Here is a 26,066-nt window from a genome sequence, read left to right as displayed (position 1 = left end):
TAGTTCAAAAGGTGTTTACCTCACATGGCTTTCCCGACAACATTTTCCTCATCCTAAAACCATTTAACAATCCTTACAAAATGTATGACTCATGCAAGTTGCCACGGCAACACAGCTCATTGGGATCACTTACCGACCATTATTGTTAACCCTGCAAAAAAAATCAATAACAAGATTTGTGGAGGGTGGGAGGTGCAAAAGGGTGGGTAAGGAGGGGGATGAAACCTCATGACCTGTTTACAGTTTATCAAGTGTGTGTGTGTGTGTGTGTGTGTGTGTGTGTGTGTGTGTGTGTGTGTGTGTGTGTGTGTGTGTGTGTGTGTGTGTGTGTGTGTAGTTTTGCAGCAGGTAGGCGTCTCTCCCTTGCCTTGGGCCACACACTTATGTGGGGCTTGAGAAAATATTTCAACTTTTGCACCTAATGTGCTACTTCAAGTCTATTGCAGCAGCAAGGGCCAAAAATATTAGCATTCAGCCACACAACAAAAGACCACACACACACACACACACACACACACACAAAACTGTAAAGTCAGCTCTACAATATGAAATTGCGTCACAGAGAAAACTAGCTCTCTCCAGTTGACCTAATATTGTTGTGCTCCGTCTCTTTCAACTCCTCTCATTTGTCTACCTCTGCAAAATTTCAGCTTCTTAATCCATGAGCTTCCCTGGCAATTGCCTGAGGGGGTCCCATCACCTTAAAAATCAATTTTCTATTCTCCCGCTCCCATTCTTTCACTCTTTTCCCAACCCATCCCCCTCTTCCAGGGGCTCTTAGAGGAAAACATTGAGATAACAGCTGCCAGGGCCCCAGGGAGAGCAATAGGAGGGAGAAAAGAGGTCAAACAGTAAAGAGAGCAGGAATCCAAGGTACAGCTGAAAGAGAAGCACAAGCAAAGACAGGAAGAGACGCACACATTGAGCCTGACTCACACCAAACAAAATGTAATGATATGAACGAGACACTTCACGCACCAACTTTGCAGCCCACTGTGTGCTTCAGCTGCTGTGTGTTTGTGAAATGTGTGACACAGAAATTACAGTGAGGAGGTGTTGCACTGAATAGAGGACATGCAGAAGAAAGAAAGGAGGAGGAGAAAGAAAGAGAGTAAAAAGGCAGAGACAACTGTTCTGGGGACACCTGTCCCTTTCGCTCACAGGGCTTGAGCGATGTGCAGAGACAGCTGCAGAGGCAATAAAGAAGAAAGACTTTTTACGTTCCTCTCCCTCCCCCTTATTCCTTTACTGTTTCCACTCAGAAATGTCTAAAGAGTTTACCGCAGAAACAGCATACTGCTACAGACTAACATGATGTACTTTATGTATCTTCGGAGCATACATAATACATGGCAGAGCAGAGTTTCTCGCAGTGGCAGCTCTTGATGTTCAGAGTGCGTGCGCTATTAGCTCTGGGCAGGAGAACAGATGCCACAACAACAGCGTACAATAACCCATCGCCACTCGTGCATTTCACCGTAGCAAATATAATTGTAGAGATACAATCTCCAAGGCTGTGTCATCTACGCCTACTCGGCTAGCTTCTCTGTTTGTGTACCTCATAGCAACTGGGCTCCTAACGAGAGTCTGAAATGCCCTGACCAGACCACTCTAGTGAAGCGGGTCAAGAAGAGTCCTCATCTGTTAGCAGTTAATTAACATTTCATGCTCCACGACAGCCCGCTCTGATGCCGTTCCATGTACAGTGGAGGCTCGGCAAAGAGATACAGCAGACGCGTACACACACACACACACACACACACGATATGAAAAAGATATGGCGATAAACACTCACCGACAACACGGAAGGATAGTACAGTCCCATCATCGTATTCTGTGCAACAACTCAAACTGCTCCTCTCTCTCTCCTTTCCTCTTCTCACGCTGCCTCGCTTTCCTCTCCCTCCCAGAGCCTGTGTCACCTCACCCGCTCAGCCTCTCTTGTCTGTCTCACAGATTCAAAATCTCCCTCTCTCTGCCCCCGCTCGCTCTGTCTGCCATGCCAACCCCCCCTCCTCTCCCTCCTATTCCTCCGCCTCCTCCTGTGCTGGCCTCTGTCCCTGTCACTCTCCCTCGCTTGCTTTTACTTCACCCTTTCTTCTCCTTTCCCCACGTTATCTCTCTCTCCCTCTCTTTCGGTCTCCCACTCACTCTTTTCTCTCCCTCTCCCACTCGCTCCTTCCTATCCCTCTATACCCTGCCTTGTGTTTTGCTGCTGTGCCCTTGCCTGCTCATCTCTTCTGTCTCTTCTCCAGCCCTCCTCCTCTCCTCCTCTTTCACCCAGATAGCCTGACGCCTCCCCCCTCTTACTTCCCTGCCTCTGTCACACCTGCAAACTTTCCCCTCCCATTTGTTTCCCTCTCATGGCGCAGTTCCTCCCGCCCCTCGCCTCTCTCTCTCTTCTTCTGTTCTCTTTATCCATGTAGGTGAGTTAACTGGGGCTGCTGGCACCACTGGGAGAGGAAGAGAAGACTCTCCTCTCTCTCTCCCTTTTTAGAGATGCTCGTTGTTACATAAATGTTCTCGCATTTTACATGTTTGTTTCATGTTTGAATAAGAGCCCAAGTCATTTTTCTGTAAAAGTCATGACAGCACTCTAAATAGATCAACACAGAAACGTTTCCATAACAATTACAGCACAGCTGACGTCTGAATACACTCAGTTATAATGCACCTTATAGTTGAAGAGAAAGATTCTGCAGTTTTTTCTTGTATGCAAGAACTGATGATAAGGTCAACCTGGGACAACAGTTGTTTTTCTACCAAGTTTGGGACCCTCAGTGCCCCCCTCCTCTTTATGTCCCCTAGGCTTTTTGTATGTTTTATCATCTTATCTGCCTTCATACAAAAAAGATTGCTCCATTGCGGACCATTAAAAGTGGAAAGAAGTTGATAATCCTTCAGGAAACCCTAATCAATATTACCAAAGGGCTTTGTAGATCAATTCCCCAAACAAAGCGTTTTAGCATATTTCAGCTCATTGTTTTGGTTTGACAGCTTTACTCTTTTGTTTCACTCGGACCACTTCCATCAATCTTTTACAAGCAGCACAAGACATCTGTCGTCAGCAAAAAAAAGACAGTGTACCCTACCTGGTCCGCAAAACCACAGACACATCAGGTTAGCGACTAGCTGAAGAACATAGTGCAGTAGAGCCTTTAGCAGCTAAAGAGCCAGATATCTTTTCTCAGTCATACTTAAATATGGGTGTATCAACCACTGTGACAGGGAACATGCCTTGGGCAGTTATTCCAAACATAAATTCAACAAAAGGACGACGTGTGCATCAAAGCCAAACAAACCGTGGGACGAGAGGATTCATCATGTCACATCATTTTTAATAAAGCAGTCAACATGCCCTCCAACATGGTAATACGTTACTCATAAACAGCACTACAGATGCACGCATTGTTTCCTGTGAATCTGTTGTGCATGGAAAGGCAATTTAAATCTTGCACGGCAAAGGCAAACTCACTGAGTAACAATGAAAACTACTATACCAGCAAGGGCATATTAAATGATGTAAATAATTACATTTTAATACGAAAGGTTGGATATAATAGGGTTTGCTGCGAGATTTAAATATTCAGAGAAAATAAACATGAATCTATTTTGTAATTAGATTCTTCACCGTCAACCCACATGTCCTTAATTATTGTGATGTAACGAAACAACTACTGGTTATTTAATGTATTGATTTATCTGCTAATTCAATTCAACTTCAGAGCCAAACATGATGTCTTTTGAAAAAATGGTTTAACTTGAAGTCTAAATGCCAAAACTAATTAGTTTACAAAATGATATGACTTAGGAAATCGTCTAATTTGAGAGTCTGGACTCAAATAATATAGAAATTGTTTCACTATTTTGCATAAAAAATTACTGATATTATCCAAATAGTAGCCAATTACTTTTCTTTTTGCTCTATGTTGAAGGCCTTTAATGGTAAAACAGGGTTTAACCTCCATCACAATGAAAATGCTTGTCGTCCTTAAAATCATTTCAGCTTAAAACAAAAAAAGCTAGATAAGTTTTATATCTCAAGTCTGAAAAGTGCTCGCCCCTCTCTTCACACATCAGATTTCTGCTGCTCTCCAGGCTCTTCCTTTCAGGAGCCTTTGATCACATCATCCTCACACCGCTGTTGATAGTTTAGCACCTCGGTGTTGTGGGAGCCTCCAACGCCCCGCATTGTTTTTTTTTTCCTCTCTGACTTTTTTTGCCTGGTTAGAGGACGGTTCATACTTCGAGTCCCTTAAGCAACTCCTCACTGACCTCTTTACATCCTAGCGTGAGATTGCTCGCACAAGGCAATACTACTTTGAACATTATTATTAGCAAGGAAACGGATCAAAGATGTATCATCTTTCGGTGAAATGAAAACTGGCTAATTGGTTCCAGGCTTCCGCTAAATGGCACAACAGACTGCCAAGAAATCAATCTCTGAAACTGAAGCAAATAAGAGCGTACAAGTAAAGGCTTAAGACAGATAGAGTGCAGATAAGCAGCCAGAGGTTTTTTGGGTATCACACAGAGCGAGGGATGAGGAGATTATTGGCAGAGCGCGAGAGGTTGAGTGGATGAAGGGAGGATGATCTAAGGATTAACCCCATAAACTGAACAGTCTAATAACACGATCAGTAGGCTAATACAGACACCAGTAAACAGATTGTTGCCTTGCACACATATTTAATAGGCTTCTGTATGGGTGTTTATTACTATTCATTTGCAGAGGGAAAAACTAGAAGATCTCTGGTTAAACGGCAAAAACAGAAAACAATGCATCGGATTGAAAAGATAAAGGGGATTAAAATCTGAGCTTTTTGTTTAGAGTAGAAAGGACAGTTGTGGGAGGGCAGGACTAGGGGAGTAAAGGGTGTGGAGGCATGTCTTCTTCTACATGACTGATAAATGATAATCTACACCCCCACCTTGTGGTTTAGGGATCTTCATTTAGCCCTAACAATGTGTTTTGAATGGTAAAGAAATATCAGAAAACAGCATGGGTGAATTAAAGAAAAACATTTGGTTTGAGTCCTTACCTGACTATGAGATGGGTAGCCATGGTAACCAAGGGTCAAAGGGTCGTTGTTCTGAAAGAGAGGAGAGCAGATTTTTGGACACATGGTGAGTAATTTGCAAAATTCCCTTTATGTCATTTTTTTTTTTATTACTCGGTAATGTTGTTTCATTCTCTCACACGCGACTCCATTCCTTCACACATTTTTATTTGACTTTACAGCTCTGTGGTGTTACTGACTCTTAATCAAATTAACTCGCCCGGTGTCACACTCCTGCCATCTCCTCCAGAGTTTTCCACCCAGCGGATCTTTTGTCTGCTTGTAAAGACGTGATAACGGGGGCGAGTGAGATCATGCAAGCAAAAGATGAAAGACGAGCAGAAAGAAAGAGCCTTCACCACAGCTCTTAAATCATAAATAGGTCAGGAGTGTCGGCGAGCATGAAGCCCGTTGGTGTGAAACGGCATCATGAGCACTGATGCAATCCCTGACACATTCCTCTCAGTGTTCAGGCTGTGTAAAGCAAAGACGGATACATCGAACATCTGTGGAGTTATTACAGTTTAACACGGCACGTTACCCCAAAAAATGAGTTATTTGGAAGCAAAACATTTTACAAAAAATATGTCCCCATTACAGGAGATAGTTGCAACTCTCTTTTATTGCACTCATAACACTGTGTTCTTGCTTTTAAGCTAAAATATTCCATTAAAAAGGGAGCTTTACGAAGCAATTACATCACGGTTTGAAGGAGGAAAACAGATTTGCCTGTCTCTGGATTCATATCACTAGATTAGAAAACAACTCAGCTCCTCCCTTCTTTCTCTCTCTACCCCCCCTCTGCATGATCTTCCTTTCAACTGAAACCAATGTCCCTCATCTGCTCTGTCCTCAGGGGGAACACTTTGCTTTGCGTGCTTTAAAGCTTCAGTTCGCCTGATTAATACTGTAGCCATCTAACTTTGGACCCCACAGGGCCTTTTCGTTAAAGCAAAGAACAATGTTTCCAAATGCACCAAGCTTGTTCGGGGAGGGGAGGAGAAGGAAGCATCTTCCCGGTCGAAAAAAAAGCAGTTTGTGTGAGTCTATCTCAGAGCCAAAAATGTACTTAGTGAACTGGCTTTGGGAGGCAGAAGCTCTAAATAATGTATTGCCTCTTAGAGGCTTGAATAACATGAATAAAGTATAAACCGTATTTTACACTGAGGCCAAACTCTAAACACAACACACTAGAGGTACGGAGTAAAGGAGGATCAAATCCAAACCAAAAAAATAAAGAGACAAGAAGAGGCTTATGGGGCAGTAAGTTGAACACATCTGGAAATCATATTGCGAGAGGCTAAGTAAGGAACCAGAGATGGAAATACAACGGGAAATGGACAGCAAAGGGGGAAAAGAGATGGAGGGAGCAAAGACAATGACTCATACATGAGCGGAGTCATGTGCTTAATTTCCTCAAGGAACTGGGAGGAATGAGAGAGGGAGGGCTGCTCAAATCGAGTGTGTATCCCTCTCCTTCTCAGCACCGCAGACACTATCACAGTACATGAGAGGCAAGACGACTTTGTACGATAGTTAATCATGCTTTATTTTGTCTGTGATGACGAATGAAACACAGCTTATTCTTGTCTGGGGGTGGTGATGGTGTTTTAGGGGGTTGGGTGGCTAAAACAAGAGAATAGACTGTAGGGGAAGACCGGGTGAGCAATCAGGAGAAAGTAACAAAATGACTTGAAGTCAACAGATGGTGAGGAGGGGGAGGAAAGGCGAGCTCGGGGGGAGGGAACAGGGCCGACCTTGTAATAATAAAATCGGAGAACAAGCTATGTACAAATGGTGCAGAGCAACTTTCTCCTTAAAAACTACCTTAACACAACACAATTCATTTTACACATAAACCCGTTGCACTCTTCTCCAAAAACTACATGTGGTGAGAGGTGTTTATGTGCGATTGTTTTGCGAGTGTGTGTGGTGTCTAATTTAGGCACAAGACTCGTATCTATTCCTATCGTGCCTTGGGACTGCTGTTCTTTTGAAGAGGAGTGGAAGAGGAACTACATTTCACTGCTCCGAGAGTCATCCTACCTAACTGCAAAGCAGGGCACTCCACACACTCAGGAGGATGTGAATCCATTTCATCCACAGAGCACTTATGTGCTAAGCCTCCAAACAGTCGGCCGATGATCTGAAGTTTAATGTACTTCACATGCCTCTGACTTTCTGAAGTAAACCTATACATGCTTTTTCAGGGCGGTGTTGGCTGCAGACGAGGAGGATATTTTTTTTTAGCTTGACAGTTGTGCCACAGTAATCACCATATAGCAGTATCGGCTGGGCATCACACACACACACACACACACACACCAATCTACTGGTGCACTGTGCTGATCTGCATGTTAAGATAAAGCTGTTATTTTAAACGCCACATTTATTTCAGACCTGATTGGGGAAGATTAGCATTTGCATGTAATTATTTACTGCACAACATAATTGCCTATTATGATCACGCTCCATGATTATTCCATAACAACATCATTACAATAACATCTGAGTCTGAGCTGGACTTTTTGGGACCAGGGTGATGACTATATAAAGAAATGTCTGGTGTTTATTTTTATATTTCATCTGGCATTTATTACATTTCTGTTTGAAATTAGATACTGATATCGGACATCAGTCTGACGAGGACTCAAATAGCTGTATGAGGTTTTGGTGACAATAGGCTATGTGGTATTGGGTTTCAATATTTTTATAGATAACAATTCAGGACATTTAAACCTTTTCTTCAGATCTTGCTTTACAATCATATGAAAATCATGTTGAAATCACACCCGTTTCCTTATTACATAAGAATATTCCAAGCTGCTTGCATACAATGCGGTACATACGTTATTCATTTAATAATGGGTATTAGGTCTGAAAAAGGTCAATCAGTGAATCCCTGATTTGATGAGCATAGGGCTCTACAGTACAATATGTTAATTATGCACTGCTACAAATAATTATGTGTAGTTTTTCTTAAAGTTGTTTTGCTTTAAGTTAACCAAATCTGCTTTAAAAAAAAAGGTAGAACCCAAGTTAATGTCCTTGTTTCCAGATCAAATAAAATCAATTATGTTTAAATGAACCTGTCATGTTTGTTAAAATAAAGAGTTAATTTTCACATTACAAAAAAGGGCTGGAAAAGGTTCATTTGCCCATAAATAAATACAAAAATTAAACAACTAGTGAATCAGCAACATATTTGAATATTGACTTCACTTATTTTCATTAACTCATTATATTGCTTGGAGGATCTATATATTTATTACATTAAAATGTCGATCTGCCAGCAAATATTTTATTGAAAAGTACAAGGATCAGCCAGTGATATCCAGCCCAAATATATATTGTTTTTGTCCAAATATAAAACAAAAGATCATTACAAATTAAGCATGGATGAAGCTTTAGATCCAAATTAACATGATTAAGTATAAGCATATAAACAGCATCATAATCATCACTGTAGGGTAACAAATCACTTAATTATAATTGACAAGTGAGGATAGCTACACTTAAAGCACATCCAATCTGTCTGCCAGCGGAGCAACTAAACACGAAGGCTTCTCTCTCTCCAACATAATCCAGTCTGGTGTCAATTTATCACATAAAAACAGGGTCCCGAAAACTAAATAAATATTCCTAACTAAGAGCAAGAGTTCATTTTTCTTGGAGACTTTTTTCTTCTATTTCAGTGCCAGGGCTGAGATGAAAGTGCAGAGGGGTGATCCAACAACATAAATGTCCGAATCAAGTCATTTGTCCTCGCCGCTGTCACCCCAGGCAAGACCTTATTAGGTTAGAGAGAGCCCCGGAGTGGCAACAAAACATGAGCCACTCAGCAGAAAGGCAGATGGATATTGAAGAGGACAACCTACTTTCAAAATTTCCCCAAACCTTACTCGAGATGGAGATGCAGAGTTATGAATGTTATGTTATGAAACCCCTGCCATCTGGTAAAACGCAGGACTTCCCCAGAGCAGCACTGGAATGCAAAATGTGGGGTTATTTTTATTGGGAGAACTCCCGCTGGTGGCCTGTGCAGCAGATAGATTAATATTCATTTAAAATCTATACTATTGGATAGGCACAGTGTCCATGGCAGGAGGTCAGCACAGCAGCTAATTTCTATGAGCAGCCATAAACATTTAAACCTGTACTGTTGAATGCGCTTAGTGCTATTTATTCGCCCGTATTAGCTGAGCATTCAGTCATCCACTGCATGCTGCAATGATTTATATATGCACTGCTGCTCTGCGAAAACTTTGCAGATTTGACTCGACAGAGCATTTCCACCCCCGCTTTGTGTTGACATCATGCCCCTAATGAGAAAAACAGCAGTGTCAACAGCCAAATGGGAAAGATCCCATTATTGGACTGCAGTGTTACAAATGGTTTATATCACAACCAGACCCCGTTGTGTTGGCCTCAGTTACAAGTCAGAGTTCAACTTGTGCCGTGATACCGTTATTAAATTCAAAATGGAATAGGGATGGAGGAAAGTACACATGGTTCTTTGTGAGTGCCAGGAAACTGTTTGCTGTAACATTTTCCATCTTTTTATGCCCCTCTGAAGATTAGCTTTACATAAAGAGCTAGTGTGCATTTTTATAGATGCCTCTTTGAAAGCACGATTTAAAGTAGGAAAATTAAACGTCACTCAACCCAATTGGCTTCTTGAATATCGATGGAGTCAGCCTGTTATGGGGTATAAAAATATATCAAAGTGTTTAACTGTACACAAACGGGTATATTTTAAAACCTCAAAGCTGAGCTGACAAAGTGAATGCCAGTCTTTAGAAGCATGAAGCATTAAAATGAGGGTCTCAACTGACAAGTATATTCATCATATTGCATCAATTAAATCAATGAATCATTTAATCTATACATTGTCAATTATAGTTTCCCTGAGGTGGCATCTTCTTGATGAATCGTCAATAACACTTTAGGGAAAACGCACAGCACAATTAAGTTGAGTAAGTCCAACATATATTCAAATTACAGTTAAATAGTAACAATTAAAAACAGGATATCTTCATATTTGATAAGCTGGAAACAGCACATTTTTGGTCCTTCCAATAGGAAAGTTAGTTTAATTTCATAAGTAAAAAACATAAATAATCTTTAACTGGATCATACCAATGTATGCGTTTGCATTTGTGCATGTGTGTTGTATAAACCCCTTTGCCTTAGATAAGGATCACAGGATCAGTGTGGTTATAATGCCCCCTCCAGTATGAGATGTGATCCCATTAGCTGGAAACAAAGCCTCTTTACTGCCAGTGATAGGGCAAATCTGTTCCTGCACCAACTGAGAGAGGGGGTGGAAGGGAGGGAGGCATCTCTCCCACTCTCATTTCCGGATTGTCCAGCTAGCTCACATTCAATACATTTTAGGGGTTGAAGCTATTGATCTGTACGTCTCTCTACCCGCACACAAACAAGCATACGCACTCTTCCACTCACATCTGTTTCTAAGTGCATTACCTTCCTAAGCCTGTCTGTCAGCACTCACCAACAGCATGAGGATGTAAAGCCAGCCGTTTAGTTTTCCACACAGAGGCAAACAGGCCACTTCACCTCCATTACTAGAGCTTTCAATGGCAAAGAAATAGCTTTCCATTTTCCAATAGAGTGCCTCACCCTAAAAAATACACCTTTATGATGTCCAGGACATCCTCCTACAGTGCTCCATTAAGAAGTATTTCACCATTGTTGGGCTTCAAAAAAGGGAGAAAACCTGCAAATTGATTTTACTGACATTTTAAGAAAATAGGTTAAGAGAGTCCATCACTTTTGCTGATTCAAGCACAGACCGAGAGGCAAAACACTGCAGCAGTGTTGTTGATAAAAGCAGGGGTCTGACATTCAAGGTAATTAGGTTGATTAGGTGTGGGCTGTTTGGCCTCTAATAAAACTGGAGGCATTTGTTTACTTCGAGTAGCCCCTCCTGTCCACTCCCCTTCCTCAAAGATCACACAAGCAAACACTGACAGCAATTTACATTTTAAACCAAATGTTGTCCCATGATGCCACATGGCAGAGGGTTTTTTGCATAATAGAAAGGCCACGTTTGTTTACATTCTCCATCCTCAGCAGAGACTCCCTGGGCTGTATTTACATTCTTAAAACAGAAATGCATAAAAAAAACTTCATGTGATGTAACAAATTGATACTCTGGACTATTGGAATTTCTATTTAACCTTAGGTAACAGGATATTTGGTAGACTACGCACATAAAGACAATAATCAGAACGGCATGGTGTATATTAATTGTGCAAAGGCATTGTTAAGTCCTCTGAAATTGGTTTACAAGAAGCTACAAGGCTATTGTGTAGCTAAACAGCCAAGTGAGCACCATTGATTAAATGCTTACTATTGCAACCCCCTGGTAAAATTGAATCATCAGCATGTAGTCATGTACAGCTGTGAAATGTGGTGGTATGTCCTGCAGTGCTGCTAATGGACTGAGTCTACGGTGGCCTTTCTGCTGCAACTATGAACAGATTACAACTTAAACATAGGAAATAGATATTCACTTTAAAATACCCAAGATATCATTGCACCACGCTTGTCTTTTGCCCCAGAAGTCGTGCCTGCATTACTGTATTTGGACAAAAGAGTATCCTCCTCACCTGGCCAACCTCGCCAATACCTCCCGAGCCGTCGATCCGGGGACGCTTGCACTCCGCCCCGGTCGAGTCCACAAGAGCAGCCGCTGTCTGTCCGTCGGGCTCCGGGTCTCCGCGCTTCATGCCCCGGACAACCGCAGGAGGGCCGCCGGCGTTGGGGTGCACCCCGGCCATGGAGTCCAGCTCTCTATCCCGGTCCATGAGACCCCGGGACACAGGCAGCATGATGGATGCAACGTCGGTAGACATTAACATTTAAAAATCTTCGTTTGTCCCCTGTCTTTTGCTAAACTGGGGGTGAAATAGACTGCCTAATCGTGTGCACCTTTGTGCTAAAAGTCAGTTTGTGGAAGGTGTTCCACTGCAGATAAAATAGTCCAATAATGATGCAAATTAGCCTCTACTGTATTCTGTACTGGGCGTTTGTATGACCCCCCTGAAGAGTTTAAATGTTTTGGCTCTCTGGTTTAAGAATGTAATTCATCCACCGCGTTTGTTTAAAAAAAACCAGAACGCTCTTAAACGCTGTTTTAACCTTACTGCAAAACAGAGTGTCTCAATCCAAACATGTCCCCCTAAAATACCACCAGGTTTGTCGGGTTAATTTTCAGCTTTGTATCACGTTTGCTGACCGTGTATTTATTTACTGCAGGGCTGCCTAAGAGGCCTACGTTATTTCAGATCACAACACGCCAATTAAATAAACACGGATTAAAACAATGGCTCGTGAGCATAACCTACCGCCCAATTTCCATTTGGCCTCGTCTTGTTTCTCTACGAGGAGCCGTCTGTTTTTTAAGAGCACATCAACATCCTACGGCAACCTCAAGACGAAAAAAACCTCAACATGTCCTCCCTGCCTATTAGCCACAGACTTGCACCAAAGAGCAAAGGTTCTCTGAAAGTCAATCCGCGTCAGGAGCGCTCTCTTCCCCCCATGTTAGTCCGCAAGTCTGCGTGAAAAGAAGATACGATTTCAACCCCCCAAAAAACAGCAACCAAACGGACGGAGGTGCTGCGGTGTTTCCTTCCTCCTCTCTCTCGCCTATAATTTTCTTTCCTCTCTCGTTTTCCCGGTGTGATCTTGTAGCGTGTGTGTTACAGAAAGGAAATTGTCCTCCCTCCCTCCTCCCCTCTTGGTTTAGTCCTTCCCCTCCTCCTATCTTCCGCTCTCCCTTTGAACGCTGAGCCAGGCAGCCATGCAGCCTGCAGAATACACGCAGTGTGCCGCAGTGCTTCCATACATTTCACGGAGGGGAGGTGTGTGTGTGATGGGGGGGGGGGGGGGGGGGGGGGGGGTCTTATGGCAGTGATACGACCACGCTGTCACAGAACAAACCTAAACCTTTAAATCAAGTGTTCATTTCGCTTTTACCGGTACATCATTTCAATAATATATTTAAATGAAACTGAGTTCACCTAATTTTTTTAAATCTTGTTTTTTTTGGTGGTCACATTACATGGCAGAATAACAGAGCCTGGGCTTATCAAGTCCAGCTCTAGAAGATTTCATTCCTAACTCATTACACAACCAATAGGCCAAGGTCTTCACACTAGCACAGCTGTGAGTCATGCAGCATGGAGTACCTTATGTTCCTCTGGCATTTTTATTGCTTGGATGACACCCAGTGGTCAAAGGCTACCATGGGAAGCAAATACTTCAAACGCAATTTGCTGTAACAAATTATAGGCCTAACACAAGCAAAATATGATTTCAAAAGTCTCCCATTTGACTTGAGCATGAAATGGGTAAGCCTCCCCTAATTATAACACCAATCTTATGTTGGATATGCCAAGGTCCCAGTATTTGTGTTCATGCTCATATTCAGGCACAAAATGCTTAACTGCAGGGTAGTAAGAAAGTCACACATTGTCTGCAAATAAACACTTGATTTGTGTGTCTCTAGTTCCTCTTGCCTGAGAAAGATATTGTAGATGGAAACGTATCCCTGGAAAGAGAAATAAACAATTATATGGATATTGTGCAGCCTCCTTTCTCCCTTACAAAGTTAGCTTAAAACAGCCTTTTTGAAAAAGTGCAGGTGCTTTTTCTGGGTTAGAAGAAAAGATCACTCACATTTTGTTTGATCAATTTGAAGTTACAGCCAGGAGATCATCTGCTAAGCTTTGCATAAAGCCTGGGAGTGAGGGGGAAAGCTATCATTTTTTCTACAAAGAAAACATGATCCACTTAGCAGCACTTTTAAAAAGGACAATTTGTGCTTTTACTAGCAGTATTTGAGGGACTATTTCTTTTCACGGAGCTGTGACTTTCCATTCCTTGCCACCCTGTAAATCAAATAGGCAACAATTTGATACTTTGGTTCTTTAACAAACAACATATTGGCTATTTTTTAACTAGAATGGCTGTTGGATGACGCAGACTTCCACCAATGGCGTTTCCATAAAGGGAAAAACAATGTGTATATCTGCCTAATCATTTGGATCCACTCCTACATTCAAAGACAAATTGCTTTGTTTAGGCTTCAGAGGTGATGATAGGCAGAAGACCAGGCCAGCTGTTTCCAACTGTTTTAGCTCAGCTTAGCAGCTGTTACAGCCTTATGAGAAACATGTATACTACAGAACTGCTCTTCGGGTGGTCCAATACCTTTTAAAACTTATTCAACTGACTGAATAGTCCTATTAGAACCTTAAAACCAACTCGCACGTTTTGCCAGGAAGTATTCATTTATTCTGATGATTGAAAATAGTATTCTTTGCATCAGTTGTTGTCGTCTACCTTGTTTACAGAACACTGGTTAATAGCAAAGCCTTTAGTTAACTTGCTCCAACATTTTGCTGAAGATAACCTGTACATTAAAGGGCAGAACAGCACAGCATTCCAAGTCTCAACCATGTTTATGTAAAAAATACTGCCTCCCTGTATTTGTGCGGGTGCCACTTCCTGCTGTAAAACCTAGTGGCTGCAAGGTCAGGCACAAACACACACTCAGTCAGTCCTTTGAGAGCTTTTATTGGTGGTTGAACAAGTGATGTCCAGAACTGAAAAGGAGAAGAGCGTATTTGTGTTCAGTATAGAACAATAACATTTTTACATGAACAAGTAGTGCATATCAGGTCATAATCATGACCATCATCTCCACCACCTTTAATTGCCTTCTATGTCATTACTGAAAAACAGGAAATGGATCAGTCTTGATAAATAATTAAAAACTCTTCTCATTACTAAATCATTGCCCTGCTGTCAAGTAGAACTGCAGCTACTTCAAGCTCTCAGGCGGTATTCAGTGAGAAGGGTTGTAATGGAGCTTCTTCATGTGTGTTTTCATATGATCTTCAAAGTTCTCTAAGTGCGTGGTGGGTGATATGAGGAAAGAGTGCTCATTTTCCTCACCGTCACTGGCCGAAGCATCCCTCGACACAAGGCCCATCCCGTGGCGAGCAGATTTCAGTCGAACACATGAAGTAGATCTGAGAGGGAGGGGATAGAAGAGCAGGATTTGGATGCGAGTCCAGTCCCGAGAGTGTGCAGCATACTATGAATAACAGCTGCTACCAATTGAGATTTGGCCATACTTTGCAGTTTACAACATGGCCTTGCTACATGTCCTTGCAATGAATGCTGATTTAGGAGATTTAGAGATACAGCTGTCAATGGTTTCATTCTCCATCTACTTAATGCCCATGATAAATGGCACGCAGCCATATCATTTTACATTACATTTATTTTCTCCCCAGAATAAAGACATCTAGAATAAAAGGTCCGATGCCAACAGCCACTCTAAGATAAAACTACATTGATGCCCAAGCACCCTAGGTAGACAGCTGAACGTTTTAAAGGTTTTCCATTGCTCGAAAACATACAAACTATAGGGGAAGTGGGCTTAAAAGCATTGTGAGACATTTGGTGAAATACGCATATTTGTTCTCCTGCCAAAAGTGATTGAAATGGTCTCTGCTTATGCGTACCTCTTCGTCCGGGTCCTTGATGTCGCCGTCAGGGAGGAACTGGAAGGTGCTGATGGTGAAGCGGCGGGTCTGAGCCTGAGGAGAGGGTGGCTTAGGATCAGAGAGAACAGCTTGCTGCAGGGCTGGATCCAAGGGGTTGGGACACCTATGGAGTGATATTGCATCATTAGGTATCACAATTATACTTCCCTGATCTTCCCTGTTATGTCAGTGAAACGCACTTCAAAATGTGATATTTGTGTGCAGTGAATCTTTATTTGTGGCAAGTGTCAGTAAGCCTTTCCTCAATATTTAGTTGTTGATGTTCTGCTGACAGATCTTTGGACATACCCGTTGTAAAGCAGCATCCAAATAGCCTTCCCAGAGCGGGGGTAGGCCACACAGAAGTTCACCAGCAGCACCAAACTGGGATCCGGGGCGTTGAGGAGCCGCACTTCAAGGTAGAGGGGTCTCCCCAGCAGCATCTGCAGGGGCTGGTGATACTGAGGGTGGAAGCTGCTGTACTGGGCGTCTGGGACGAGAGGAGGTTGGTTTGAGTGGAAGGATGTTATACGAGAACCAAACTTCACACCATGCTATTTCTCATACAACCGATCAGGATATGTTTGAAGCAAATGATACAATTATATATGTTATTCCTGTGTCCAGAGACACAATAGCACAATATTAGAAGTTATTAACTGTACAAAGCTGTTGTAAGTATTTAACTAACGACACCTACCTTTGGCAATCCTGAGCTGGACTCCAAATATTCCCTGTGTCTGAACATCAGGTCCCAGACTGGGAGTTTTAACCAAGTAGCTCACACTCAGAACGGTGCCAGGCATAATCCTGCACTCCACCAACAACCTGAAAATGAGACAGAGCTTAATACATATAAATCATTCTTCTGTTTATGTTTTTGTCAATTTCCCCAAGCTGGAATTAAACCAGAAGCGCTTCGATTACATGGCAGGCCATTGGACTGGCTAGTGAACATAGCGGAGCATTTAGCCACACAAGAACCAGACAATTATTTCAAGAGTTTAAAAACGGACCAAAAAACTAAAAGAGGGATACATACTGGGCTTAGATTTATCAGGTGGACACAAACAAAACTTTCAAAATCAATGATAATGTTTCTCCATAACTGCTGGATATGACAGAGAAGTTTGCTCCATTAACTTAAAAGATGACGTGTCCCATCTTCACAACTTTTGTTTGTTATTGAAAGAGTTTAGTGAAACTGACAATAGTTCAAGCAATAAGTAAAATCTATTTTTTGGCATTTGGTCAAAACAAAATGCAAAACTCAGGTAACTTTCACTCTAATAATAAAAAGCAACATGGTCCAACCTGACAGGAGAATCCCTTGTGATGGTGCCGTAGTTGAGGCTGAGTGTCTGAACCTTGTTTACGATCTCTACCATGTAGATCACAGTTTTTCCCGCCATCTGTCAGGACACGTCATTTATGATTTGGACATTAATAAATACTAATTTTCCAGGATCAGTAAGGCAACACAGGAAACGTGTATAGGATCAGATTATTTTTACCTATTTTAACAGATCCAAAAAAAAGTTTTTGGATCTGTTTTTGTCAGAAGGATAATGCAAAGCTACTCGCCCAATCATCATGAGACCAGTGAAAAGGTGCAGCATGAGCCACGTATGGACACGTTAAGCTTTGGAGCGCTCTTCTAGTAACTAGTTTATTTGGATATAAATACAGTAACAGTAATAATAATAATAATAATAATAATAATAATATCACCAGAGAAGTCCTTTAATCAATATAATATTTAGTGAAATCAATAGTCCAGACATGCATATACTACTCAGGTTCTTTGTAAACTTAAAAAGACTTTCATTCATAAAAGCATACTAATCTGTGTGTCCCACAGCCGTCCATTGGGATCTTGAACAAGGCATAGTCGGAAGTTACTCTCTCAGGTTTGCAGGTGTAGTTCCCAGCAGCGACAAGCATGGCGGGGGTAAGAGGGGGGTCCGTGAGAGAGGCCGGCACGGAGAAGACAAAGTGGCGGTCAATAGTGCATTCTGGAGGAGGACACAAACATGCAGTCATGTAAAGGTCAGATGAACAAAAGGTCAGTAATCTCAGGAGGCAGTTGATAATGAGACCCAAGGTATTTATACCCTTTTCTCATTCCAGTTTGAAAGATGCCAAACTGGCCCTAAATATGCCTCTTTAAACATCCAGCTGCTGTATAGATAATAATTACACACACACAAAAAAGCTAAACTGTACTCAGCTAAGTGGCCTGGAAATGCCAACGGGACACAAACTACTCACCATCCATGGGGTAGTAGCAGGCAGGGGGGAACTTGCTGAAGCAGCAGCCCATGGAGAGGCACTGTCGCTGGGATACAGAGCGGGGTCCGCAGGGGAGACGCTGTTCGATGGGAAGGTTGCACTCTGAGGGACAGCACGACAAATGTCAGCTGCATCAGTTAAAATAACTGTGAATGGCTAGGAAAAAACACCCTTTGGCAAATTGAATAGCCTTTCAGAGGTGTAAACATAAAATCCATTTACCTTGTCCAGACCCTGGGATGACAACTGGACAGGAAAGCCGAGCCTCCCGTCGCCCATTTAGCGTCATGTAGACGACAGTGATGATGTACAGTTTACCCTTTTAGTGAAAAATGTTTATACAAGAGTTAAATGGGCACAGCAAATGCTCAATTAAACAAAAGGTCATGAGCTCAGTTTGAAAGCTGTGTCAATACTTGCCTGCACACTCATGTGGCAGCGTGAGCGCAATTCCAGACGCAAAAGGATTTTGCCATCTTTGCCTTTTCTTGCAGAATACCCACAGTCCTTTGGGGCATCCTGAAGGATCATCTGGTTCCCTTTGATGTCTGAAGAAGTACATGTGCAATACAATTGTGTTTTTGTGTAGACCTTAAAATGGCACAATTATAGCTCTCAGCATGGCAAGGCAGCAAGAATTAAATACAGCCAAGTCAAAACAAAAACCTAAGCCTACCTTTTCCTCATTTAACTGTAAACCAGAGAGGCCCCCCTGAACCAATTCAAGTCATGCAGACCTGATGGCAACCATATGCACCTCCAACATACACACACACATACCTTTAACATAAATTCCTGAGATGGGACCGGAGGCGAGCTCCACAGCCATCTCATGGGAGGAGCAGAAGACTTTAGGCTTTGGGACAACAGGGAGCGGGCTGACCTTGGCGGTGCTGGGTGGGGTAGGAAACACTAATGGGGTAACTACAGCAGGAGGGGCAGTTTGATACGGACATTGCAGGTCCAGAGTCCTATACTGCCCCATGGAAAGGTCCCAAAACATCAGAGGTAAGGAAATAGTTGTGGGAGTCTAAAGAAAAACAGATCAATAAAGTCAGTATAAGCCACCACACCACGCATGGTTTCCTTTCCTACTGCATTTAAAAATAGAGCCTATAAGCTGAGCTCAACTCACAAAATGAATGAATTCGTACCAGTTTTGCTGCACAGAACATAAAAAAACACTACCACATACAAAAGCATGCAGAGCTAATGCCGCATATGTTCCATATGGGATAAATCGTAAATTTGAGCCGCTGACTGAGGAAAAAGCTGCTGGTCTGTATTATACAAGCAGGATTGGTGTCATAAATCGCTGTAATGACAACCAAAGAGGAAAAAACCACCAGCATCAGCAATCTAATTTTGTACTTTGTGGTGTCATTGTTTTGGACTTTGTTGAGGCATATGAAACACTACACAATATAATAATGTGTAATAAAATCCCCACCACAAATAAACACTCACAGGACAGCTCATGACCTCTTCGACACAATTACATCTTTCTCTGGTTCGTCTAATTCTTATTACAGATGTAAAGTCTTGACAATTTTTACCATTTTCTTTTTTGGGACCAAAAAACACCTTCACCAGAGGGAAGAACAGGACTTTCACTCTTCATTGCAAGTCAAGAATTGTTGATCCTACACACCTGTCACTAAGACTTTGTGATGTCCAAGAACTACTTTGAACCCTTGAGCATCTCAAATGTTTTTCTTAAATTAATCCTGATTTCATCAAGGCACAAACAAAGCCATTTCATTAGGGACTTCAAAAAGATACAAATAATTCCCCCAAATGGTTATATTGTCATTAGATTCCTAAACGACATTAAAAAAAACATTTATTTAAAAAGGTTCTGAATACAATATTCAGAGCATATCTATGATTAAAGGGATGGCCTCGTACAGCTGTCAACATGGCGAAGCGCAGCAGGACTGGCTATGCAAGCAAAGAACAGAGAAGCTCAGATTACAAACCCACAGAGGGAGACTTCATTCTCTGCTCAGGTAGACATCACTCCTCTACATCTTTACATTGCAAATAGTTGTTTGTTAAGGCTCTGAATGTATTGAGATCCTTTAAAAAAACTAAACAGGGACATGGTTAAAGTAAAGCAATTATATAAAGAGGACATGTTCAGGCATAGACAAGGCATTATGGAAGATCTCACCTGTTGCTGGCTGTGGCAGGCAGGCAGAGGAGAGTGAAGGATTACCCCAGAGCCCTCTGCTATCTGCAGCATGTACCTACACACTGGGGACACACTGGAGACGAACAGCCACGTCATCATTTCGTCTGTTAGAAACAAGGATTGTTAGATAGTTAATATGACATGCAATTAATATACTTTAATTTTAGCAGTAAAAGCTGATGCAGGCACACTGATTGGGGTGTCTGACTTGAAATGCCACATGTCATTCCCACACGGAGAGCCCCTTTGTTTACACAAACACTGACCTCTGACCTGGATGGATTCTGGGTGAGCAAAAGGCAGGAAGACAACCAACGTCCCCATCAGACACTGGAGATGGGGTGCAGCTTTAGGGTAAACTGGAGAACTTGTGGTGGTAGGAGAAGTAATAGTAGTGGTGGTTGGAGGATGTGTCACTGGATAATGGGGGTCAGTCAGGCGGTGGTGTGGAGGGTAGAGAGGATGGTAATAGGGATACGGGGGATACGGGGGGTGGACACACATCGTTTGAGTGTTGGGTTGAGTAGCTGGTTTCACAGTTTCCTGATCAGTCTGAGCCGACTCTTTGGCAGGCGGCTGAGCTGTAAAATGTGGGAAATAAAGGTTTTTTTGGGGGTAAGACTGATCGAAGGGATAGCTGGGAATGTTGGGCTTTTTGGGAACCATTGTCCTAATGATTGTAGTTGGGAGAGGGGAGGGTCTAGTGATGGCAGTATGATGTGAAGTAGGAGTAAACTGCACGCCAACAGCAGGGTCGGAAAACTGTCCATCATGGTGCGAATTATAATAAGCGGGAGGATAGAATGGATGGACAGGGTATTGTTTTCCCGCAGGTGGTTTTTGCGATGGCTGGCTGGGTGTGAGAGGACCTGGTGCCTGGCTCACTGGTGCCGGAGTGGGTTCAGGATAATAGGGCATCTGAATATAATACTGTGGGTAATAAGGACTTGCTGGATGCTTGGGTTGGTGGGTAACTGGAGGAGAAGTTGTAGTCCAGGGAGGACTGCCAGGAGTGGGATAAGGGGTATGAGCAGGTTGTGGTCCAGGAGGGAAGACCTGGGGAAGCTGGGGGTACTGGAATCCAGGATAGGGGTAATGGGGGAAGTGAGGAAGCTGAGCAATATGCTCCTGGGTTGTAGGCTGAGGAAGATGAGGAGTAGTAGGAGGAGGGGTGGTGGTTGCAGGGCTAATGGGATCTGGGTTGTTGGGAAACTCAGGGTTAACTGGGCAGGAGAGGATGTATATCTGATCATCTAATACAAGCTGGAGCTGAGGATAACCCTGAAATAAAAAGCATCACGTAAAAATATGAGCAGCACAAGCCAGCAGCCCACCACAGTAATCATTTCACATTAAATAACTTACTACATGTGTGATACAAGCAGCACTGTGGGAGATGAAGAAGGCGAAATGCCCAGGACTGGAGGAGACACGGTAGGCGCACTCTTGAGATACAAGCGGACCCCAACCTCCATTTACTGTAAAACATTGAACATGTGTTTTTCGAGACAGTTTCATTAGGTCGATAATAGTTCAGATTCAGGGCTGTAGACTTTGGTGTATTGTATTGGAAATATGGGGGATTCTATAACCTTACTGGTTCACTAAATTTAAATTAGGCCGCTTTAATAAAAATGAATAATGAATTAGAGATCAGTATATCTCCACTATATTGGTACTATTGTTGAGATGACTTGAGACAGAATGTAGAGTTTTATGCAAGAATTTAAACGGTCACTCGTTATTTTTACAAATCCATAATTTCACATTGAAAACATTGTAAAGATAAGCAGTGATTTCAGGAAAAGTTGAAGTTAATGTGTTTTTTTTAATGTTAGTTACATCTAGTTTAATTCCTGTCAAATATTTAAGTACACATTTTTTTTTTTTAAAGGATCTAAATAAAACATTTGTGTTATTCTTCGATTCTTAATAACTATCTCCTACTCTAGCCTGTTTTACCTTGACATATCAGATTTTTTTCAGGAAAATGTCTAAAATAATTCATTAGGGGAATGTGTGGACCCATAAAGTATGACCATTTTAATTCCTAAAATGAAAATATGGATAATTTTTCAAAGACTGCGGACAAGAATATAATCCTGACAAAAGAAACTAAAAGCAAAACAGTTTGGTGTAAACACAGCTAAATGTAGCTACATCCCTTTCAGATTTAAATCTAGACCTCAATTATTCTTCAGATAAAAATGAATTTCTACAATGTGCAGTGAACAAATTAAATAAAAGGGTTAGTTTGTTATCTAAGTGGATTATATTATTAATATATATAGTACTAGGCAAACAAAGTAAAGACAATTTAAAATTCAAGCATGTACTCAAAAACAAGTACTTTGTAAGAAAACTCAGCATTAATCCCCGATTAATCCAACATACCCGCAACTCCCAGTATCTGTATATCCTGCTCCATCCCCTGTATCTGCAATGCCATGCCGTACGGGGAGCAGAACACCCAGGGGGCAGAGTGGGAGGACGCTTGCACGGGACAGGAGAGCTTCAGTGGGCTGCCCCACCACAACATGGGCAGCACATAACTGCCATTCTGAGAGAAACACACAGGGGGGGTGAACACAGGACAAGAGAATCACTGGTTGAGATGAAATGCAGGTGCTGCTGCTGGTACCTCCTGTGTTATGTAACATGCATCATAAGGCACCATCATCTCGAGGTCACTCCAGGACGTCTTCACCAAGTAACCACAGTATGGCGGTAACTGGGACAGGGAGATTGGAGAAGCTGTTCCTGTAAGAGAAAATGTATTTAAATGTGGATTGGATGTATTTATCAAAATACCAAACATCTGCCATCTCCTTAAATTGTGAGGATTTTCATATTCTTTGATTTTAATTATGCATCTCATTCATTGGTTTCACAAAACTAGCAATTTGAGGACTCTGGGAAATTGTAATAGACTTCTCTAATTAGTTACTGGCAATGAACAGGATAAACAAATTATAATTTAATTGAAAACAGCAGAGAAAGGTAATTAAAATAGGAGTACTTGAAGCAATGGTACATTTAAAAAAAAATAGATCATCAAAATATGTTCTGCTGTTCATTTTCATATTCCACCCAAGATGAAAAACATTCAAACAGCAGTGCACCACCTTCATACATTTTACCTCTGTCCACCAACAGGTGAGTGAATTCTTCTCCAGAGGCGGTGAAGGTCATGACACCATCATCACACTTCAGAAAGGGCCTCATAGCCACCCACTTAGAGAAATGTGGACTGGAGGTGGGGCCAGACACCTTTCCCTGCACATGAAAACCTAAAGGATATAAAACAGCATGTTAACATACTGTAGAATAGTCTGCACTTCACAGCTCCCTGTCAAAGCACTTTACATGCTCTCAGTATTTAAACGTTGGTTTTATTTATTTATTTATTTTGTTAGCCTTTAACTAGTCACATTTAAATACAGTGACTTCATTACTGATTTATCTAAAGAAACTACATTAAGAATCAATATAGCCTATAAGTTACCCCATTGGTTATATTTAAGTCTATCCTTCAATTATTATTCAGATAAATGGGTCTCATGGTCAAAAACTTGGGCCTACATTACCAACAAAGCAACTCCACCACTGTAATGTGTTTCAGGTGTTTCATTCAGTAGCGGCATATTTAGCCTCAAGCTGCTAACCTCGAACAGAGATGGTGAGCAACAGAGTTATTTTCAACTCACTTACAGTATTTCTCGACCACAGACTCTTGCCTTTTTTTAAAAAAACTTTGCAGCCTCCAAACCTAGCTGACGCTGACTCAAGTGACGTTACTTGAGGTCAGTTCTTCATGCCACTGCCTCTGGAGCCACATTTATACAACTTTGTAATTCACATGTGCAGCAGTAGGCCCACTCTACATCACTTGCTAAATGATTTAAAGTAATAACGTATAGGGCGTCTTTAACCTGTAAAATCTGCTTGATATTCGTCTTTCGAGGCAGACTTCGAGGTCCTTTCAACCGCTATGATGTTTCCGATAGTCCAAGAGTGGCGGTCATGACGCGTCGGTGCGCTGACATGTGGGTCCGGTTCTCCGAGAGAAACCACAAAATCAGGCCGAAGCTCAGTGAGGTCCGGTGGGTTGGATCTGTGCAAACCTGGGCCCTGCTGCTGGGCGTCGTTGTAATGAACTTGGTACGCAGGTAAACCTTCCTTTCTTTGTCCTAAACTTACCGAAAAACTTCCTTGAAACGTGAACAAACAAAGCGTTGCAACAAATAAAAACAAAGTAATATGACCTCTTCTCTGTTCGCAAGACATGCTGGATTGTTAATGCTTTTTTGGTCACATGCGCACTCCAGCGTGTGAACAAGAGTGCGATCAATTAAGAGTCATCAACAATAGACCAATGAGAAAGCTGCACGGATAGGCTGGTAAGGAGCCCAAACGCTTGAGTCCATTTTTGGTAATCACAGTGACACTTTACCCATTTATATTGAATAATTATTTCGTTTAAATCATTTAGAAGCCGTCTATTTAAGCTCCTGTACAAACACGAAACAAGACGTGAATATTAAGGTCATGATGGAGCTATCAGATAACTTGTTTTAACTGTAATCTCACAACATATGGCACGATGAAGATAGATAGATAGAATCGGAGGATGAAACCCTCTTTATTAGTCACATACATGCACACAGCAGAGCACACACAGGGAAATTTGTCCTCTGCATTTAACCCATCCTAGTACTAGGAGCAGTGGGCAGCTATTGTGCAGCGCCCAGGGAGCAATAGGGAGTGGGGGTTGGAGGTGTCCGTGACCTTGCTCAAGGGCACAACGGCAGGACAACGGCAGGGCCTAGGAGGTGAACTGGGACCTCTCCAAGCAGCAGTCCACCTTCCATATTTTCAAGTCTGTTCGGGGACTTGAACCGGCGACCCTACGAAAGTCTAAGTCCCTACTGACTGAGCCACTGCTGGACATTACACTGATTTAAGGTTATTTGATTCATTCATCATTAAAGCTGCTTTTTAGTACTTTCTGCAACCAACACCTTTAGTTTGAATAAACACTGCTGAGCATCTTTCTCTGTTGTGATGATGTAATTTACCTACAAGCAAGTGTAAGAAGAATCCACTCTGAATACAATATATGCTCTGTAGTTTTTTTTTGTTACTGCTTTTCTTTCCCATTAATATATTATTATTATTATTATTATTATTATTATTATTATTATTATTATTATTATTATTATTATTATTATTATTATTATTATATATTATAAATATTTTATTTAAAATAAGAACAAAATACTGAATCTGTCTCTTTTTTTATCTATAGTTAACTTACATTTGGTCTTTTCCAAGTCTGGAAGAAGACGCCCGATCTGCAATGTCATGGGGTGTTAGGAGTGTTGTTACGTAAAGGACTGAAAAATGAAGGGATAGTGCAGTATGAGTCATGTCGGAGGGCAAATGTGACTGTGGTGAAGTTTCTTGGTCATTGTGTCCCTGCAGATTGGCAACAGGACGTATCGGGGTAGACCAGCTGTAAGCCTGGGTGTCCAGAGGCAACGAGAGTCTCTGAAATTAATCTATAAAGCTCAGACTTTTTGAACATAAAGTCTGCAGTGACAGCTTTGGTCAATGATTGGATGTTACTGGAATGTGCACCGACAGTTCAAAGAAAGGCAGAGCTGGGGAGTAGGGATTTGTTGTGGAAAAACACATTTCAGCACATTGTTGCTGCACGTGGCCTCTGGTACACTAATTTCCCTTTCAGAAAACGTGTTTTAAACTGTGTTTGGAGCCTTGCTCAAATGTATAAAATCAGCATGCTAACATACTTCCAATGACAAGGCTAATATGTGGATGAGGAGCAGGTATATTGCCTAGCTTGTTCAACATCTTTGAGTAGCATTTTAGCAAACATGCTAATTAGTATGCAGTATGCAGTATGTTAGTACG

General features: G+C 41.9%; 2 protein-coding genes across 6 annotated transcripts in view; both read right to left on the bottom strand.

Annotated features, from left to right (window-relative positions):
• The window catches only part of rbfox2 (RNA binding fox-1 homolog 2), a 32,661-nt gene extending 19,871 nt beyond the window's left edge, over positions 1 to 12,790 (bottom strand). For 4 of the 5 annotated variants that reach the window (XR_010165855.1, XR_010165854.1, XM_063883738.1 and 1 more), the window contains exons 1-2: positions 11,696 to 12,790; positions 5,043 to 5,093 (exon numbers count right to left, since the gene is read on the bottom strand). Coding sequence is in view for 3 of the 5 variants with exons in the window: in XM_063883738.1 (XP_063739808.1) it covers positions 5,043 to 5,093; positions 11,696 to 11,947 (303 nt within the window). In the remaining 2 variants the exon portion in view is untranslated. Of the gene's footprint in view, positions 1 to 1,795; positions 2,246 to 5,042; positions 5,094 to 11,695 lie in introns of those variants that run through there. The other variant, XM_063883740.1, reaches the window with a different exon arrangement.
• Positions 12,791 to 14,435: 1,645 nt separating this feature from the next.
• LOC134865052 (uncharacterized) lies at positions 14,436 to 24,409 on the bottom strand. Its single transcript, XM_063884440.1, has 18 exons — positions 24,065 to 24,409; positions 23,273 to 23,422; positions 22,774 to 22,892; positions 22,527 to 22,692; positions 21,498 to 21,610; positions 20,399 to 21,413; positions 20,112 to 20,236; positions 18,719 to 18,968; positions 18,359 to 18,486; positions 18,161 to 18,257; positions 17,918 to 18,040; positions 17,489 to 17,661; positions 16,961 to 17,058; positions 16,347 to 16,474; positions 15,956 to 16,136; positions 15,626 to 15,770; positions 15,051 to 15,127; positions 14,436 to 14,698 (listed from the first exon to the last, which is right to left on the bottom strand). The coding sequence occupies exons 2-17, from the start codon at positions 23,355 to 23,357 to the stop codon at positions 15,053 to 15,055; spliced, it is 3,021 nt and encodes a 1,006-aa protein (XP_063740510.1). The 5' UTR covers positions 23,358 to 23,422; positions 24,065 to 24,409; the 3' UTR covers positions 14,436 to 14,698; positions 15,051 to 15,052.
• Between the last annotated feature and the right edge of the window lie 1,657 nt (positions 24,410 to 26,066).

The sequence above is a fragment of the Eleginops maclovinus genome, chromosome 5 (genome assembly GCF_036324505.1).
Source record: "Eleginops maclovinus isolate JMC-PN-2008 ecotype Puerto Natales chromosome 5, JC_Emac_rtc_rv5, whole genome shotgun sequence".
In the NCBI taxonomy this organism is placed as follows: domain Eukaryota; kingdom Metazoa; phylum Chordata; class Actinopteri; order Perciformes; family Eleginopidae; genus Eleginops; species Eleginops maclovinus.
The sequence above is the reverse complement of the archived record's forward strand: the minus strand, read 5'-3'. Positions and strand labels throughout refer to the sequence as shown.

What these genes read in the sequence shown, in the direction of transcription:
- LOC134865052 (XM_063884440.1), bottom strand. Translation starts at nt 23,357, where the DNA reads ATGAGGCCCTTTCTGAAGTGTGATGATGGTGTCATGACCTTCACCGCC. An exon ending in CTCAGGAATTTATGTTAAAG is followed by an intron (nt 18,487 to 18,718) that starts GTATGTGTGTGT and finishes GTACTTCTTCAG; the next exon opens with ACATCAAAGGGAACCAGATG. An exon ending in GCTGTGGGACACACAGATTA is followed by an intron (nt 17,059 to 17,488) that starts GTATGCTTTTAT and finishes GTGTCCTGACAG; the next exon opens with ATGGCGGGAAAAACTGTGAT.